At 36.8% G+C, this 17,344-nt stretch overlaps 1 protein-coding gene across 13 annotated transcripts in view; it reads left to right on the top strand.

Moving 5' to 3' along the window:
* LOC149316470 (putative ATP-dependent DNA helicase HFM1) overlaps positions 1–14,401 on the top strand; it is a 101,320-nt gene extending 86,919 nt beyond the window's left edge. For all 13 annotated transcript variants that reach the window (XM_089515582.1, XM_089515580.1, XM_089515589.1 and 10 more), the window contains 12 exons: positions 1,270–1,427; positions 1,509–1,612; positions 2,783–2,941; positions 4,262–4,357; positions 5,696–5,805; positions 6,775–6,857; positions 6,999–7,102; positions 8,327–8,572; positions 9,038–9,131; positions 11,914–12,061; positions 13,448–13,599; positions 13,850–14,401. In XM_089515582.1, the coding sequence (XP_089371708.1) occupies positions 1,270–1,427; positions 1,509–1,612; positions 2,783–2,941; positions 4,262–4,357; positions 5,696–5,805; positions 6,775–6,857; positions 6,999–7,102; positions 8,327–8,572; positions 9,038–9,131; positions 11,914–12,061; positions 13,448–13,599; positions 13,850–13,907 (1,512 nt within the window). In that variant the 3' untranslated portion in view covers positions 13,908–14,401. The remainder of the gene's footprint in view (positions 1–1,269; positions 1,428–1,508; positions 1,613–2,782; positions 2,942–4,261; positions 4,358–5,695; positions 5,806–6,774; positions 6,858–6,998; positions 7,103–8,326; positions 8,573–9,037; positions 9,132–11,913; positions 12,062–13,447; positions 13,600–13,849) is intronic.
* The last annotated feature ends 2,943 nt before the right edge of the window (positions 14,402–17,344 follow it).

The following is a 17,344-nucleotide window of genomic DNA, read 5'->3' as shown; positions in this document are numbered from 1 at the left end:
CACTTTGCCTCTTCTGAAACATGTAGCACTGAAATATTACAAAGAAGTTAAATCCATATACTATATCTGTGATGGTTTCATAAAAGTCAGGTGTAGAGTAGCAGTAGCAGAAATAGGAGCCCTATACTGAAAGTCTTCAGATAATAAATTGGGAAAGTTATCCTGAGATTTGTTGACTTGTACAAAGATGTACTGTTGACCCCTGGTATCCGTAGACTCGACATCCATGGATTTCATTATCCGTGGATGGCAAGCCTGCTTTGTCCCCAATGGCAGCAGGGACAGCCCCTGTTGTCCCCAGTGGCAACACTTGCGCGCAGCCAGGCCACCATTAGGGACAATGGGACTTCATCCCATGCAATCCTGCCCCATCTGCTCAGGTTCTTAGCCTGCCAATCAAGTAACAAAGCTGAAGGTATGATCTTCTCCGCTTTGTAGGCACTGCAAGTCACACTGTAGAAATGTTAGCACCTCTTTCATGGTGTCCTGATTCCTTAGGGATGGAACTCTAAAGAGATACAACCCAGAAAGGAGATATGGAGTATAGCTGCTTTTAACATAGCCAGTAAAGAACAGCTATTTCAGATTCACCTAATACTACCCCTGTGCCCTTTTCACTGAAGTGGGATTTTTAATTTGGTTTTCTTATGTCCAGTTTGTCTTCCTGGCATTCTGCTAAACAGGTTGTGGATGTAACAATTAACCATAGTTTATAATTATATGAATCAATCTCAGTCCCATAAGCTACCTTCTTTGTTCTCCTGTCGTGTCACTGCTAAAAACTCACAAGGCATGGAATATCTGGAAGTGGGGGACAATGTCTCACCAAGAAAGACCTCATCTAGCCATTATGGGGCAGGAAATTGGGCCTGGAGGACATGACATTATTTTCCAACAGGTTTCAAAATATTTCTGTTTTCAGCTAATAGTAGCTTCTTATTGCACACTGATGCTTGTTGATGCTTATACAAACAAATACTGGTTTGTGATTTATCCGGTTTTGGGGTGGGGGGTGGGGAACCAATATCAGAAGCTGTGGTTTGGCTTGTTTTCCTAAACTTCATTAAAATTAACCACAGTGTTGTTTTCAGATAATAGTAAGCCATAGTTATATGAAAATAGAATCGACTGCTTCCAATCTATGCCTCAGTAGTTTAGAATTAAGTCAGAATATGGCCAATATATACAGATTGAAGCTGTTTGCATTCTTATACCATGTACTATGTGGAAAATTTAGCTTTATTTTTAATATGTGATTTATTTTTCAAGCTGGCAAATTACAGCGAATCAATAGCTGAAATGCTAGTGACTGTCATACTAACCAACTTTGAACAGCTGCAAACAAAGAGAACTGCACCAGATTCTCACTATGTGACCTTAATAATAGGAGATGATGATAATCAGGTGGTTTTTAAGCAAAAGATCACGTACGTATATTAGAATCATTTAAAAAAAATTAAAAATGTACATTGGTGTACATTTAACATCATTCTATCGATACTTTGAAGGGATTCTGCTTTGCTGAAAATTGGAAATTGGACTAAAAAGGTTGAAGTGAGAAGAGCTGTTAAGTCTGAAGAGCTTAGCATAAATCTCATCAGTTCTGAGTATGGTGAGTTAATTTATGTGACTGGATCTTACAACCAATTGTGTTAATTTTTTAAACATAAAGTCTCTTGCTTTATACTATTCTTAAAGTGATTTGTGTTCATTTTGCAGTAGAAGTGTATTCTAGTTTTAGTCTGTATTGCATAATTGTGTGTGTGTGTGTGTCCCATCCCCGTGAATCAATGTTAGCCGTGCATTTCCAATATTCTTATAATACTACAGTTATACTAGATAATGACATGAAAATCTGCTAAATAAATTTTCTAAAATCTTAGTGCTTGGTTGAAGTAAAAGACCACTTCTCCAGTGTCAACCCACAGCACATTTAAGATCAGCTGCGAAGGCTCTATTTGCGATAATCTGCAGTAATGTGTCCATAGGGCTACCTGACATTGGTATCCAGATTGTGGAACTCTCTTCTGCTAGATATCTAGTTACCCACGACAATCTTGTCTTTCAGGCACCAGATAAAATTGTATCTATTTGTGCAAGTTTTCTGAAGAATAACCAGTTTTTGATGTGTAGTTTACTGCAGTTTGATTTTATTACTTTTATGGTATTTTAGTAGATATTTCTAATGTGGCATTTTAGATAACCATAGAGTGTAGAGTTTTTTAAAGATATTTGTGATTTTAACTGTGTTTAACTATTGGAAATTGTTAGGTGCCCTTATGAGAAAGGCCAGGATATAAATGGAAGGGAGACATTGTACAATACTCACCACAAGTAAAGTAGGACTCAGGAAGGCAATATCATGTGCATTCATAGCAGGAGGCGAAGTAGGATTTTAAAAAAATGATATATTGGACAAAAATGGCCATCCAATCAATCAGTGAGGCACAAATTAATATTTATGTATGCAGTAGTCTCAGCGGGGCTATTCAGAATGGGAGAAAAATTGGTAGTTCTTTTCTGTACATAGAAAAAGGAGGTGCAGATAATTATATGAAGCTACCTTTGTATGCAGAAGATCCCAGGTTGGATCCACATTATAGCCAGTTAAAGGCTTGTACAGCAATTGCATGACTGAGATGACCTTTGCACTTACAGTATGCCATAACATTCACTTAACATAGAAAGATTAAGTGTATTTCCATTTCCCATTCAGCCCATTTATTAAGGAAGTGCATTTATATGTATGTGATAACTAAATGAATATTTTTTTCTGTAACAGTTGGGTTAGATATTCAGCAGAAATATAAAGTCTTTTACTTAGGACCAAAAGGATTTGGAAAGCAAATGGTGAGCAGACATGCGAAATTAAAAGGTGAACATACATCTGATAATTGTCTGACTTCTCCAGTAGGATCACAACCAGCAAGAATCAATAAAGGCAAGCAATAGTTCTCTACTAAATATTGAATGTGTGAGCTAGGATAAACAATAGTTGGGTATGTACTTGATGGCATAAGCTGGTTTGATGTTACATAGTATAAGAATTGATTCTAAAATAGTGACTGAAAACAAATGAGTTATATTTAAATTGCTTTAATTACATATATAGTTTAACTACATTTTTTTAAAAATGTATGTTTTTATCAGTATGTGTTTTTAACTTGTATCCCTTTTTAGTGTGTAAGCCATTTTGGGTCCCACCTTTGGGGAAAGATGGGTTATAAATATACAAATATACAAGTACAGCCCAGTATAATATAAATGAAAAGGTAGTGTAATTTCTCACTTCACCTCTTCCTCACTGAATCCCTTAACTTTAATGGCCCATATCCTGCTCAGTGTTTCCACACAGAAGCTTGTTAAAATAGATGCAGAGAAAATTGAAGCATAACGGAAGAGTTAGCAGATGGGAAGCATTATTGTACCTCTTTTAGCATTCAGAAAGGAATGCAGACCCCACCTTTTCAACCGACATTTGGAAACCTGTCTGGTGCTAGTCTCTTTTTCTTAAAATTGCTTTTGGGTGAGGTTCTGCTGCTGGATTGATCATGTTTTGTTTGCTTCTACTTATGCTTTTATTGTGTATAGCATTTAACTTTACTACCAGCTTTTTTTTTTTAAAGTGGGACTGAAATGAAAAAATAAGGGAAAAAATAATATATCTGATGGCAGTCTGATTCTGACTGTATCTGCTGAAATTAAATTCTGTTGACTAAAAATGCTATTTATCTACACATAATTTAGGTTTAAAAGTAGGCTGTGATGTTCAAGATACTTTGATAGTAGAAATCTTCACTGCAGTGGCATTTTAACTGTCACTGGGATATATATACGAAATAGAACATTTATGGACTGGCTTTTGTTTTTTGACATTAAACTTTTGATGCTTATACAAGCAAAGATTATGGATAGGTCCTTCTAGTGATCAGAAGCCTATTACTGCTTAGTTTGCCTCCCCTGTTGGGTAATTATTTGAAAGGGTAACAGGCAGTTGTCTGTGATAAGTACAAAATGCCAGATTCACATTTTCAAGTTTTCAAATACTTTCTGCAGTTAGCACATGGATACTGTAATATATGAACTTTTTGTTATGAAAAAACTGTGGAAAGAAAAATCAACAAGTACTGCAGTACTGTACAATTTACCTGGGAGTACTGGACTTGCTACAGGTTAGACACATATTGAACTGTGCTGAAAGTTGGTTTCTTTTCCCCATGTCAATAAAGTATGTTTTAAAGCTATTTTAATAAATATTTAGAATGTACTGGTACCCAAGAGATCCTCAGCAGAAAGCATGGGAATAGAAAATGCAATCATCACTGCAAAAACAAAGAAGTATGTGGACATGACTGCTGTGAGTTTCATTCTGTTTTTTTTTTTTTTTGGGGGGGGGGTTGATATTTCCATGGAAGGGGAAGCTGACTTTGAATTGTCTTCTAAATTCTTCTAGCTTTCTTATGTAGCGAATACACAGAATAATAATCATTTTGATAACATGAAAATGATATCATATAAAATTGTAGATAGACAGACAGATTTTAAGCTTGTTTGGAGAATCGTTACTTTTCTGTTTACCTTGCATACCAAAGATCACTTGGTAAAATGAATTGGACACATTTCTAGTTACCACATTTACAGAATCAGTATTTGCGACCATCCCCTGGGCTGAGGAGCAGTTGGGTTCTTTATTCTTGGAGAAGCTCCTTGAGACATATTTATTTTTCCAGGTTTTCTGTGGCTTGCTGACACTTTTAACATTAGCAGTGTACAGAGAGGGTGAGCACAAGAGTAAAATCTGTCTGTGATTTGTAACTAAAATGTATTCATGGTAATCCTATACATTATGTTAATGTTTATACACTTCTTATGTATAAATTGTTGTTTTGTGCCTTCAAGTCATTTCTGACTTATGGCAACCATAAGGCCAACATGGGGTTTTCTTGGTAGAATTTATTCAGAGAAGTTTTGCCCTTGGCTTCCTTTGAGGCACAGAAAGCGTGATTTGCCCAATGTCACCCAGTGGGTTTCTCTGGCCAAGCCGGCATTCAAATTCGAGTCTCAAATCACTACATCATGCCTGTATGTAGGTTCTGTACATGTGGATCTTGTTTCTGCAAGCTATATATGTACAGTTCAAAGCCACCTTGGATCCCTTCTAGGAGAAAGGTGATATACTAATAAAATAAATAAATAAACTAGATGAAACATATAGGGACTGTATGGAAAGTATACTGAAGGCATATAGGCTGAATGGAGGCCTTGTTGCCACGCATGGGTTTAGTGGTATGAGCAGTACTTTAATGGCTACAAAAGATCCATAACGAAAGAGAGTAGTTCTTAAGAGGAAAAAAAGTCTCTCTCTCTCTGACCAAGGAGTATAAAGTTTAGAAAAGATTGTTTTAGAAGACTTGGATGTGTTTATAGTAAACCTGGTTGTGAAATGTACACATATACATAATGGGGATTCCAAAAGGTTGCTTCATATAGAATATACAAAAGAATGAATCTGAGGTATTTAGTAGCCTAATTCACTGCATGCCTTGTGCCTTAGAAATGCTATCAGGTTGGTTGTTCAAATATAGAAATGTATCTGGAATTTCTATAATTTAACACGTGTTCCTGATTTTTCTAGACAAAAATATTAAATGAATACTAAGTAAAACTAAAACATAGTGTATTATCTTTTTAAAAGGTAAAATTGGAGTTTCACAGAAACCTGACATGTCAGTGATTTCTTCATATCTCAGTGATTTGAGAAACCGTAATGCAGTATCTGCTGTTCCCCCAGTCAAACGATTAAAGGTACACAGATGCCTAAATGATTTGTTATTGAGCTTTGTTAACAGAATATCTGTATATCTGTACTCAAAACATTTGATTAATGAAATGTACTCAGGTCAAGCATTTGCTGTGAAATAGACAGAGGAATAGAAGAGTATATAATGATTTAAGAATAACACAGTGTTATAATAATGAAATTATCTCTGCAGTCCTTTTTAGATTAAAGTTTTATTGTAATCAGTGGAAACTTCTTTCAGGTGATTTTGTTTTGGATCATAATGTTAAGGCTAGAGTCAGTATTAGGAAATAGTTTAAAGACAGCAATATAACTGCCATAAAGTGTGGTAAAATATAATTTTCTTGCTAGTAACATTGGCTAATTTGAGTATGGAAGTTAGCGTATTAGATAAGATAGGACATTACATGTCTGTCTTATACAGTTTCGCTAGAATTCATTAGAATTAAAAATTGAAAATTTAAGACAACTTGATACCTTTCACAAGTTTGGGAAGAATAATTTTGGCTTGTCTTAAGATGTAAAAAAGAAATAGTTTGCATCTCTATAGGCTTCCCATCTGTTCTTCTCTCTTGGCAGGATTTAACAAAACTATGGGTTTCAAACTGCTTTCCCCATCCTGAAAGATTTTTCTCCTAGTGGAGAAAACGATGGAAAATTGATAACAGGGAACGAAATGTGGCTAACAAAGTATAGATTATAACCAGCCTGGGCTTGCAGACGTGCTTGCATAGTTGGAAGCTGCTGCAGACTAAATTTGTTCATTTAATTTGTATTTTAAAAAAATATTATACACCTTTTCTACTGTATAAAAACACCTCTCAGGAAGTGGGGAAAAATAATGTTGCTGATATGTGACTTTCCCATTCCTGACAGGGTGTCAGAAATATTTATTTTCTAGTTTTATTTGCACATACATAAAGCAAACCTATTTCATCATATATGTACATTGTAATAATCTCTCTGTATTTTAGATGCAGATGTCAAATAAATCTCCAAAGGTGGATCTTAGACATTTTAGTTATACTCCTAAATCTTTTCTTCCAAGCTTGCCAAGGTACTGTACTATCTTTATAATGACAATCTCCTACAATTCAAATTGCTTCTTTTCTTTATTATCAACAATCACAATTGTATTTCCTATACAAAATTAGTTTTAAATTTTATTTTCCTTGATATTTTGTTCCCTTTTATAAAGGATGGAGTATGCACAAGATTCAGAGATCACTTTAATGGAAGAGAGAAATGAAGCTGATGCTCATGGAAGATTTGCACAGGAACCTGAAAGTTGCAGATTGAATGGTAAATTGTTAAAAGAGTCTCAGGTTTATTCTCCTGGGACTCAGTCCAGCCAAAGCTAAATACTTACCTACAATGGGTCTCAACTGGAAAAGTTATTTCAGTTTAAACCAATGGGCTTTAACTTTTAGCTACATCATGCATCTTTCTTGGTTTAAACACTTTTATTTGCAGCCTTTTCCTTGCCTTAGTCTTGAGCCAGGTTCATCCAATCCTAGCTAGAATATAAAGAATGCTTATGAATTTTCTTTCTTGATAGGAAAGTGTTTCCTAACACATCAAGATGTGACATCAAGAAAATTCAGCACAAACATGAGAAAAAGACATATTTTCTCAGAAAAAATATATCCTACTCTCTAGATCAAGATTTTCATGCATTATTCTAGCAAACAAATGTCTTGAAGAGTGAAACATTGTTGAAATGCGTAAAAACTCTTAACCAAATCCTTCTGGGAGAAAGGGTTTGAACTTAGGGGCTATGTAGACAGCCCTGAAGGGCAGCCTCCAGCCGCCTCCTTTACAGCCAAATTGGGGCCACAGCAGCTGCGCACCATGCCTCCAATCTGGCCTTTGCAAGGTGCAAAAAGGAGCCACAAAAAGTGGCTCCTTTTTGCAGTCTGTAAAGGGCATGATAGCTGTGGCGCATGGCTTTACAGCGCTCCTTCGTCACTGCAGATGCAGTGCCAGAGGAGTGCTGTGATGCTGTGCACCATGTGGAGTGGTGCACGGAGTTATGCCGCCCTGGGGGTGTGATGCATCATGTGGATGCTACACCTCGATGCTACCCCCAAGCCAGCCTTTAAGGCTGGTCTGCACAGGGCCTTACTCATTCTTGCATGCAAAAATAAAGTAAATGAAGATTTACATGCTTAATCCTAGCAATGTCAACTTTTGTGATAAAGCTAAATGGTATATTTGATTATACCAAAATTATCTCAATTTCCAAGTTAGTCTTTTGATCAGTCTTATGATTTTCAGTGCTGTTTTAAGCTTATGAAATCCAAATGCTGTTCATGTGTATTTTATAGAAGATATATAGTGTAGTGGCTCATACCTAAATTAATGTCTGTTCCCTTTACAAATACTCTATATCTGTTCCCTACACTAGTGCTGAGCACATTACATTTGGATTTTCATACAAAGAACATATTTCCTAGGATTTTTTAAAAAAGAAAGTGATAAGAAATTGTGTTGCTTCACTTATATTCTCATTATGTCCAATTACAGGTTTCTTTGTTGGCAAGCAGCCTGCAACTTTAAATGAAAAAATCCCTCAGACAATGATTTCAAACAAAAATCTCAAAGATTCTTTCATGAATAACTTGACAGATGCAGATAAAAGCAGTGCTTTGTTTTCAGAACCTTTGAATGTGAACTTTGAATTAGGAAATGAGGTTTGGGATGATTACGATGATGGGAGTTTAGTCCATGCTAGCAGTTTTATTGCTGATATGGAGAAAACAAAAAATTCAGGTAAAGCATGTAACATCAGTTTTTAGTGTAAATCATCTCTTTTTATTTTGTGTGAAGAATGTACAAGCATCTGCAAATTTTCCAAACCTCAACCATAATGCACAAAAGATTAAAAAGTGATTCCAAGATCTGTTCATCATGTGGAAAGGGTCAAAGAAATGAAAAAAAAAAAAGTTAATATAGACTTTTGATACCTACTCATCAAGATGAACACCAGAACTGGGAATGTGGTATTTAAGACTGTGACAATAGAACCTGTCATAGTTACTAGTTATATTCTCTTTTTGATACACTGAGTGTATGGACATAAACATCAAGAATATGGGTCTCTTTATTTGGTTATGATTCATCTGAATTATCCCCCCCCCCCCCCCCCCGTTAAGTACTGTACCTTAATGAAGCTCATGTTTCAGATAACGTTTCAATTTCATTCAAAAGGTGTTTCTGGCTCTCTTTGTGTTTTAGAATCTTCTCATCCTGAATCTATAAACATGTACCTCCAGAACTCAGGAAAAGCTTCATCTTTTACCCCAAATACACAGACAAAACCTTTTAAAAGGTATGTATAATATGGTGCCAGTAATATATACACAATATCTAGTCTAGATTATGATGTTCATAAGAAAAAGAACTTGCTCCAGTAGTAGATGCTGGAACAGTAGGACAACTGGGACTTTTAAATCAAAGGTAGAATCATGTGGCCTTCCATAATTCTTCACTGTTCACTATGCTGCCTAGGGCTACTGGAATTTGTAGTACAACAACATCTGGAGAGCACGATTCCCACACCTGTCTAAATGTTTAATCTTAAAATTCAGTTAATATAGTTGTGTATTATTTATATTATTTTTATTCAAAGTAGCTAACACTCTGGTTAAAATTCCATGATATACTGTAGGCATCCAGAAAAATTAAATAAAATCTCAATTAAATCATGGATATAACTGATGTAACAGATTCAGGAACATGTGAAAGGCCCAGTGCAGCAACTGCTGCATTCCTTTGTTCTACCCAAACAAAGAGCAGCAAAGGGAAACAATCAGTCGATCTTGAGGGAAATGACACATTTCTGGACTATGATCTGATTATAATTATGAATTGTTCTCTTTCCATTCAACGGGGAATCTGAATCTTCTTCTGTCACTGAATGAACTAACCAAGACTTCTGATACACCTGTAGGGCTCCATTTCAAAGCAGCACAACTGGATGACACTAAATAGCCTTGGTTTTAGTAGAGCAGTGAGGTGCTATTTCAGACCATTCCTCATGTTGATGACTATCTCTGCTGTTTGCAGATATCTAACCAAGGAATAAGATGCATTGTGAATCATAGACAGTTGGAATGCAAAAACAAGAAACAGAGAGCAACTGATTGAACTTTGTGAAGCCAACAGTTCATTTATCAAAAACACATTCTTAAAGCAACCCAAGAGGAAACTGTATACAGGGACATCACCTGATGGCCAATATAGAAATCAAATAGACTACTTAATTGGAAGCAGAAGATAGAGAAGCTGCAGTTTCCCTGCAAAAAGAAGATCAGGAGCAGATTATGACACAGGCCATGAATTGATTATATCAAAAATTAGAGTAAAGCTAAAGAACACTAAGCCATGCTGAAAAACAACCTTATAGAATTGAAAGATAAAAACATCCTTGTAGAATTTTAAGATAAGGACCTTCTCATAGAATATAAAGATAATATAAAAAACACTTTGTTCTTGTGTGCCTTCAAGTCATTTCTGATTTATGGTGACCCTATCATGGGATTTTCTTGCCAAGAGTTGTTCAAATGGGATTTGCTATTGCCTTCCTTTGAGGCTGAAACAGTGTGACTTGCTCAAGGTCACTTAGTGAGTTTCATGCCTGAGCTGAGAATTGAATCCTGGTCTCCAGAATCCTAGTCCAACTCTCAAACTACTATTGGCAACCAAAAAGAAAGAGAAACGTAAATGGATGACAAATGAAATGCCAAAAAAGCAAAAAAGCAAGAAACAAAACCTAATAGTCAAGGATACTTGCTGCCAATCTGCTGGCAACTCCCCGTTGCTCTGGTTTGATTCTTCAAGACTGGGCTCTGTTGGGAGCTCCACTGAGCTTAAACAGAAAACACTCCAGGGGTAGCCTGGCAGGTGGTCAAGAGGCTTTAAAACATATCAAATATGCCTAGTGGCTGGTAATTCATGATGGTCACCTAAGATGATTGTGGTGGCTAAGCCCGGAACTAAAATTGGAAGATGAGACTCCTCCCTCCATAACTGTCATATTCCAGCCTGCGAGGGAGTTGACTAGGCAGGCCCAGCTCGATCAGGGCTAGGCTGAAGAAGAAGAGCCCTCCCTCCAGTCCATCTGTCTTGGTCCAGGCCTCAGAGGGAGAGAAGAATGCTGGACCTGATCCCTTCCCCCCCTCACCATTTCCTTCTCCTTTTGTGCCGTGTCTTTTTAGATTGTAAGCCTGAGGGCAGGGAACCGTCTATTATCCCCTCTGTTGTATGCCACCCGGATTCCCAGTGATTGGGCGGCATATAAATCCTATTATTATTGTTATTGTTGTTATTATTATTATTATTCTGATTTTCTCTGGAAGGCATGGGTTCAGGGATTTGAGGAAGAGAAAGATGTTTATTATTGAGAAGGTTATATTTTCCCACGTTTCTAACTCTGCTGTACAACAATATTTAGCATGCAGGAAGTGCTCCCACAGAATACACATACCTTTTCTCTTGGGTAGCCCTGAGCTGTACAGCTCATATCATGCTACTTCACAGCCAGTAATGATCTTGTATTTACATACTTGAACTTTGTCTGAATAGAGGATCTACACTTATTCTGTACCATGTTAAACTAGATATTCCAAATCATTAGTGTATCTTGTACGCAAGAGCCAGTGTCGTGTAGTATTTTGAGCGTTGGACTACGGCTCTGGAAACCAGAGTTGAAATCCCCACTTAGCCATGGAAACTCACTGGTTACCTGAGTAGAAAGTCACACTCTCTCACCCTCAGAGAAATGGAAAAGGCAACATCCCCTCCCGCACAAATCTTGCCAAGAAAACCACGTGATAGAGTCACCAGAAGTTGGAAATGACTTGAAAGCACGCAGCAACAATCTTATACATAAAGTCTGTTCAGAAATATCTTAAATGTGGAGAAACAGAAGAAACATACTGTTACAATTAACTAGGATATGTGCATTTTATATGTTCAGACTGAAAGTGCTGTGAAATGATGCTGATCGTATCATAGCAGTGGTTCACTACTATTTAAACCTATTTTAATGTTCATTTTCTGGTTTTATTTCTGAGTGTTGTGCTTCGATTCTCTTTCTTTTCTTTTTTTAGGTTTTCTGTATTTAAAGAAAAACCTGATGTCTGCCTACAGAATTCTGATTCTCCTACATTGACTCCACTATCAAATATGAGATCTCTTGCAGAACTTGGAAATAAAAATGTTGTAAATGAAAACAGAAATGATGTTATTAGCCCAATGGTAAGTAGCATACATGCATGTAAACAAATATTTTAGGATATGTTTATAACCAATTGCTTCTATAAAGTTGGTTTGTGTATGCGTAGGGTTCCATTAGAGAGCCAGCATGGTGAGGTGGTTTGAGCATCAGACTATGATTCTGGAGACCAGGGTCTGAAACCATGCTGAGTCATGGAAACCGACTAGGTGACCTTAGGCAAGTCACACTCTCTCAGCCTCAGAAGGCAAAGGCAAACCCCTCTAAACACATCTTGCCAAGAAAACTCTGCAGTAAGGTTGCCACAAGTTGGAAATGACTTGAAGGTACACAGCAACAACAAGGATTCCACTTCATGTACATTTTTGGAAGGCTGTTTCCACGTTGACCTAAAACTTCTATCAGGTGGAGAATTTTAAAACCAGGTCAAATATGATCCATTGTGCTTTGGAATCCACCTACCTCAGTGCAGCATTTAGGCTTCCAAAGATATGAAATTTCCATTGTAAGCCTAAATGATGATGGGGCATTTTTTAGGGTGGGGGCAACTAATGTAATTCTTTTCATTCTTCCCTCCCTGCATGTTATAAGAAGAAGAGGCTGGGAAATGAAAGAGAGAGAAAACAGGGATGGAAGACAGGAAATGGGTGACTCAGTAACAGCTTTGCCCTAGTCCACTTTAGATTTGAAACTTGCCCGTCTCAGTATGTGGCCCCAAGATAGCTTCTCCAAGAAAATGCAGTTCTTAAAATAAAATAAAAAAAAACTTTGCAAGTGCTCTATAAAGATCTGTATTTTGCAGTTCTTTCAAGAAACTATTTCCATGTTTATAGTTTCCAAATTTCTCTGCAGATTCCCCATTGTGCTGGAGCATTCACTATTTTGAATGTCAGGTATAAGTGCAGTCTATGTAACAAGAATTGCTACTGCCTCAAGTTTTGAGGATTATAGCTGTGATTCTATTAAAATACAATTAGTTACATACCCCCCCCCCCCCTTTTGAGGGGCTAGTGGTTGTGTGTGTGGGGGGAATAACCTGCAATTTTGAAAGAGGCACGTGACCCTTCCACCTGCCCATTTTGTGCTTAATACACTGATTTGTCTGAGGTAAAAAGACCACAGGCATTTAACAGGCATGGTTGGATGCTCCGCTGGACCAGTTGCTGATCATATAACCATTGGGCACCATGTCCCCTCAACCAGAACATGCATGCACCTTGTCATTGATAGTTGATGTTATATCAGAAAGTGATTGATTTATGATTGCATTACAGTTGTGGCCATCTTCATAATCCATAGCATAGTGTACAGCCTTTTGTCCATGTGCAACATGTGTAATTTTCTACATTGTCCCTATTTAAGGCAGTGATTTTGAAACCGACTTTCCTTTTTTGACTCTTGGGTTATAGTTTGGCTTTCAAGGAGAACACAGTCTTCCACAAGAGATGAAGTATGCAGAGTGTACTACAACCTCAGAAACAGTCTTGAGGTGTAACCAAGTCACTGAAAAGGAGAACTTCTTTATCTGTAATAAAAGAATGACAAAAAAGGCTGATCTCAGGTAATGAAAAAAGATTTGTGTAGATACTGCCATCGCTTGGTTTTCAGTTTGCATAATTGTATCTAAACAGGTATTCCAGAAAGGTCATATGTTCACAACTAACTGCCTGTCTTCAGTTTCCTATGTGCAAGTAATTCTATTCCACTTTGGTTTAATAGAACTGCATATTTGTGCTTCAGATAAACTAATCTAATTTTGTAAGGTTTGATGTAGTAAACACAGTGTTTGTTTTCTGCTTTCTTTTTTCTAGGCATCAGCTTTCTGATGATATTAAACCTTTTCTTGGAATATTTGATGGCATTTTCTAATGCCTGTAAACTAGATACACTGCAAGTGACAAAGAATAAGCTCTCATTTTGAGGATGAGATCTTCAATCACCAAGTCAGGATTTTCTACTTTTTATTTATAGCAGTTTATTAATAGTCAATTTTGCCACATGGACTCCATAGTAATGAACAAAATGCTAGATGCTTTCCTTCACATATTTAATGTACAATGCATCTTTAATAGATATTTAAATATCTCTGTTTATATGAGGTTGTTGTTTGTAATACTGTAGAATATAAGGCTCTTTGAAAGCCTTTTATTAAAGAGGATTGCTTTCAGGCCAAGTCATTTGTTTTACTCTGGGAAATAAGATTATCTTTGTAATATGCATCTCCTACTTAAATACATTTGTGAACAACTCTTATGCGATCCATAGAAAAATACCTTCTTTGTGGAATTTTTACATTTGGCAGTTATTTGCATTTAACTGACTTTATGATGCCATACATTACATGAAACAATGGGATCTGAAAATAAAAAGGAACAGATTTTGTTTGCAGTCTCTGTTTTCTTTTAAATGCTCTGAACAGAATGTATATTTTATGCATCACCAGCATCACTGGGTTAGATCCAAAGGTTCTGTTCTGTGAATGGAAGATTCTTCTGTACACAGAAGATCTCTTTCATGATTGAAAGGGATCATTCTTTGGACTCTTCTTCCATAAACAGAACAGAAACCTTGAATCCAACCTAATATATTTCCCTCGTAAGTGGAGAATAGCTTCTAGAATGTGCAAACTTTATGTCCAGGTTGGTTTGAGTTGTTTCCATCTTCAGTCTTCTGTAGACCCAGTGCCCTCAGGAATGGCTCATAATACAGATTGCAGCCTACTAACACTTTGCCCCATTGTTATGGAATCCATTGATCAACCTAAAAAAGATTTAGAGACCCACTGCTAGCCGCCTAGAGACTGAGTCCCTTTATTTATACTGTTTGATTTTTGGTAGCAGAAAGCAAAGTCTACTTGCTCACTAAAATAAAATTAATAGAATGCAGTCTTCCTACTCTGCACTTTGAATAGATTTTTTTTATACTTTTGCTGATAACTTTATGGGAAAAAAGTTATTCTCCAAGTTACTTTCTTTTTGCTCTTAAATTAAATCTTGCCCAAGGTAGGGGATTAGTAGTTATTAATGTTTTTATTTCAGTCTTAAAAGAGATTAATTTTCAAAAGATAGGTTTGAGGTTCCTTCTTATAACATTTTCTCCTTGTGTAATATTGCCTTCATTTTTCATATGCTGCTCATCAATAATCTGTCCTGCATACTTTAGGGAATAGCTTCACTTTTTTTTTTTTTTTGCAATATATTTTCCACTGTTCTTTGGATTTTAAGAGGCTTTAATTTACATTTTCAGCCATGGGCTAAGGGCACAATCCACAGCAGGTTTGTTTTCTCCACTACCCCACGTGTTTTAGGGGGGTCTGAAGAGAAGGGTTTTTTCCCCCTCTTGATTTTGCCCAAGCACACCTGCAGTAAATGTCTTCCTTTCCTTGAAAACAGGGGTGAACAGCTGTGGCCCTCCACATCTTGTAAGGCTGCACCTCCCATCATCCCCAGATAACACTGCCAGTGGTAAAATGTTACGGGAACTGTAGCCCTCAACATCTCAAAGGCCACAGTTCCCTTCTTTGACAGAGTTCCTTCCGCTTTATTCATTAGAGCATTTTCTCATAGCAGATCATCTTCACACAGTGTCCTTATTTACTGTTGACAGATTCACACTTTTGAGAAGTTGAATTTCAGAACACAGAAGTTTTTTCAGGAGCACTGAATCTCTAGGGCAAAGTCTGTATTTCACCAGTGAAAAGGTTGAATGTATTCCTTTGTTTTTTCATTAGCTCGCTTGATTTGTCATTTTTGTTTTGCATCATTTATTCATGCTACTTTTGTGTTTCTTTTAAGGCCTAATTTCCCTTTCATAAATTTGGTTTGGAATTTTCAATAGAAGAAAAAGTCCTGTTTTCAAAAGAAGTTTAAATATTTACATATACTGTTTTGATTGCTTATTTTTCTGGTTTTGATGTAATTGTGATACCTGATCAAGATCAAAGGTGATAAAATACTCTGTTAGCATAGCTCCCTACAAATATTTTGTTTATATTGACATGCAGTGCTTTCCATAGAAACTCCTCCAGTAAAATACCCTTTGAAATTAATAAGGTTGTTTCTGTGCTCTCAAGTTCCTCAAGTTTGACATGCCATAAGGTATGTCAGTTTTGGACCAACGTGGAGCAATGTGTCATATAGTTGGATGTCGTCCTGTAACCAAACTGATACTGATAGCTGCCATTAATTATTTCTCAGAGTTTTTAAAAGACATATTTAACTTGATTTTGTTAATTTATTCATGTTTATTTGTTTGTTTGGATATTTATCAAAAGATATTGGAGTGTTAAGCAATCAATATATAATTTTAAAAACATACAACGACAATGAAAGGCAGTGAATTAAACCAGCCCAAAGAGCTTAAAATGACCAGGGAAACAGAAATATTTTGATCTGGCATTGAGATCAGCATCATTCACACCTCTACATGGAGGTTGTTCATCAAACAGGGTGTCACAGCAGAGATATCTCTTAGGTGGCACACAGTGAGCAAAAGGCACCTTGAGAAGAACTTCCCTTGTAGACTGGCTGGCCAGAACAGGGAGAGGTGTTTGCTATACAGGTATTTAACTTCCAGTCTAATTAGGGTTTTACAAATAAGCACCAGCACTTGAATAGCGCCAAAAGCAATCAGTGTAGTTCATTTACGATTGGTATAATAAATTCTAAATTGGCTGCTACGTCGATAGTGTAGCTGTTGTAGTCTTCACTAGTTGAAGAATCAGGTTTATCATTTTCATGGGCAGTCCCAGCAACAACACACAGCATGGACCACTGCGGCCAGACTGTTCCTATTAGCAAATGGTCATAGCTTGAATCAGCCTAAGTTGATAAAGGGCACTCCAAAAGCCAAGATCACCTGGGCCTCCAGTGATGAAGCTGAATCCATAAATGCCCTCAAGCAAGTTACCTGTCCTTTTAAGGAAAGTGTGACCTTATCTAGAACAGGCTTCATGCCCATTTCCCAGACATTCACCCAAAGGGCCTCTATTTTGTTGATATTTAGCTTTAACTTACTGGCCATTATCCAGTCCATTACCAAATATAAGCTCTGTTTTGGCACTTGCATGGTTCCTCTTAATCCAGATAACAAGGAGATACAGAGCTAGGAGCCATCGGTGTATGATGTGCATCAAATTTAAACTTTGGCTATGGGGTCACTCACGGATGGATGGCTGAATCAAGAGGAGTTAGGTATGCATGACTGCTACAGTACCGAGTACATGGATTAATTAGTGTCTAAAGACATGATATATTGTTTGGAAGCTTGATTGGTATGTATGGACAAATCTTGCCATCTACAGGAAA

Source organism: Sceloporus occidentalis, unplaced genomic scaffold (genome assembly GCF_023333645.1).
Source record: "Sceloporus occidentalis isolate IW3139 unplaced genomic scaffold, rSceOcc1.0.p SCAF_3, whole genome shotgun sequence".
In the NCBI taxonomy this organism is placed as follows: Eukaryota; Metazoa; Chordata; class Lepidosauria; order Squamata; family Phrynosomatidae; genus Sceloporus; species Sceloporus occidentalis.
Note: the sequence above shows the minus strand (reverse complement) of the source record. Positions and strands in the feature narration are given on the sequence as shown.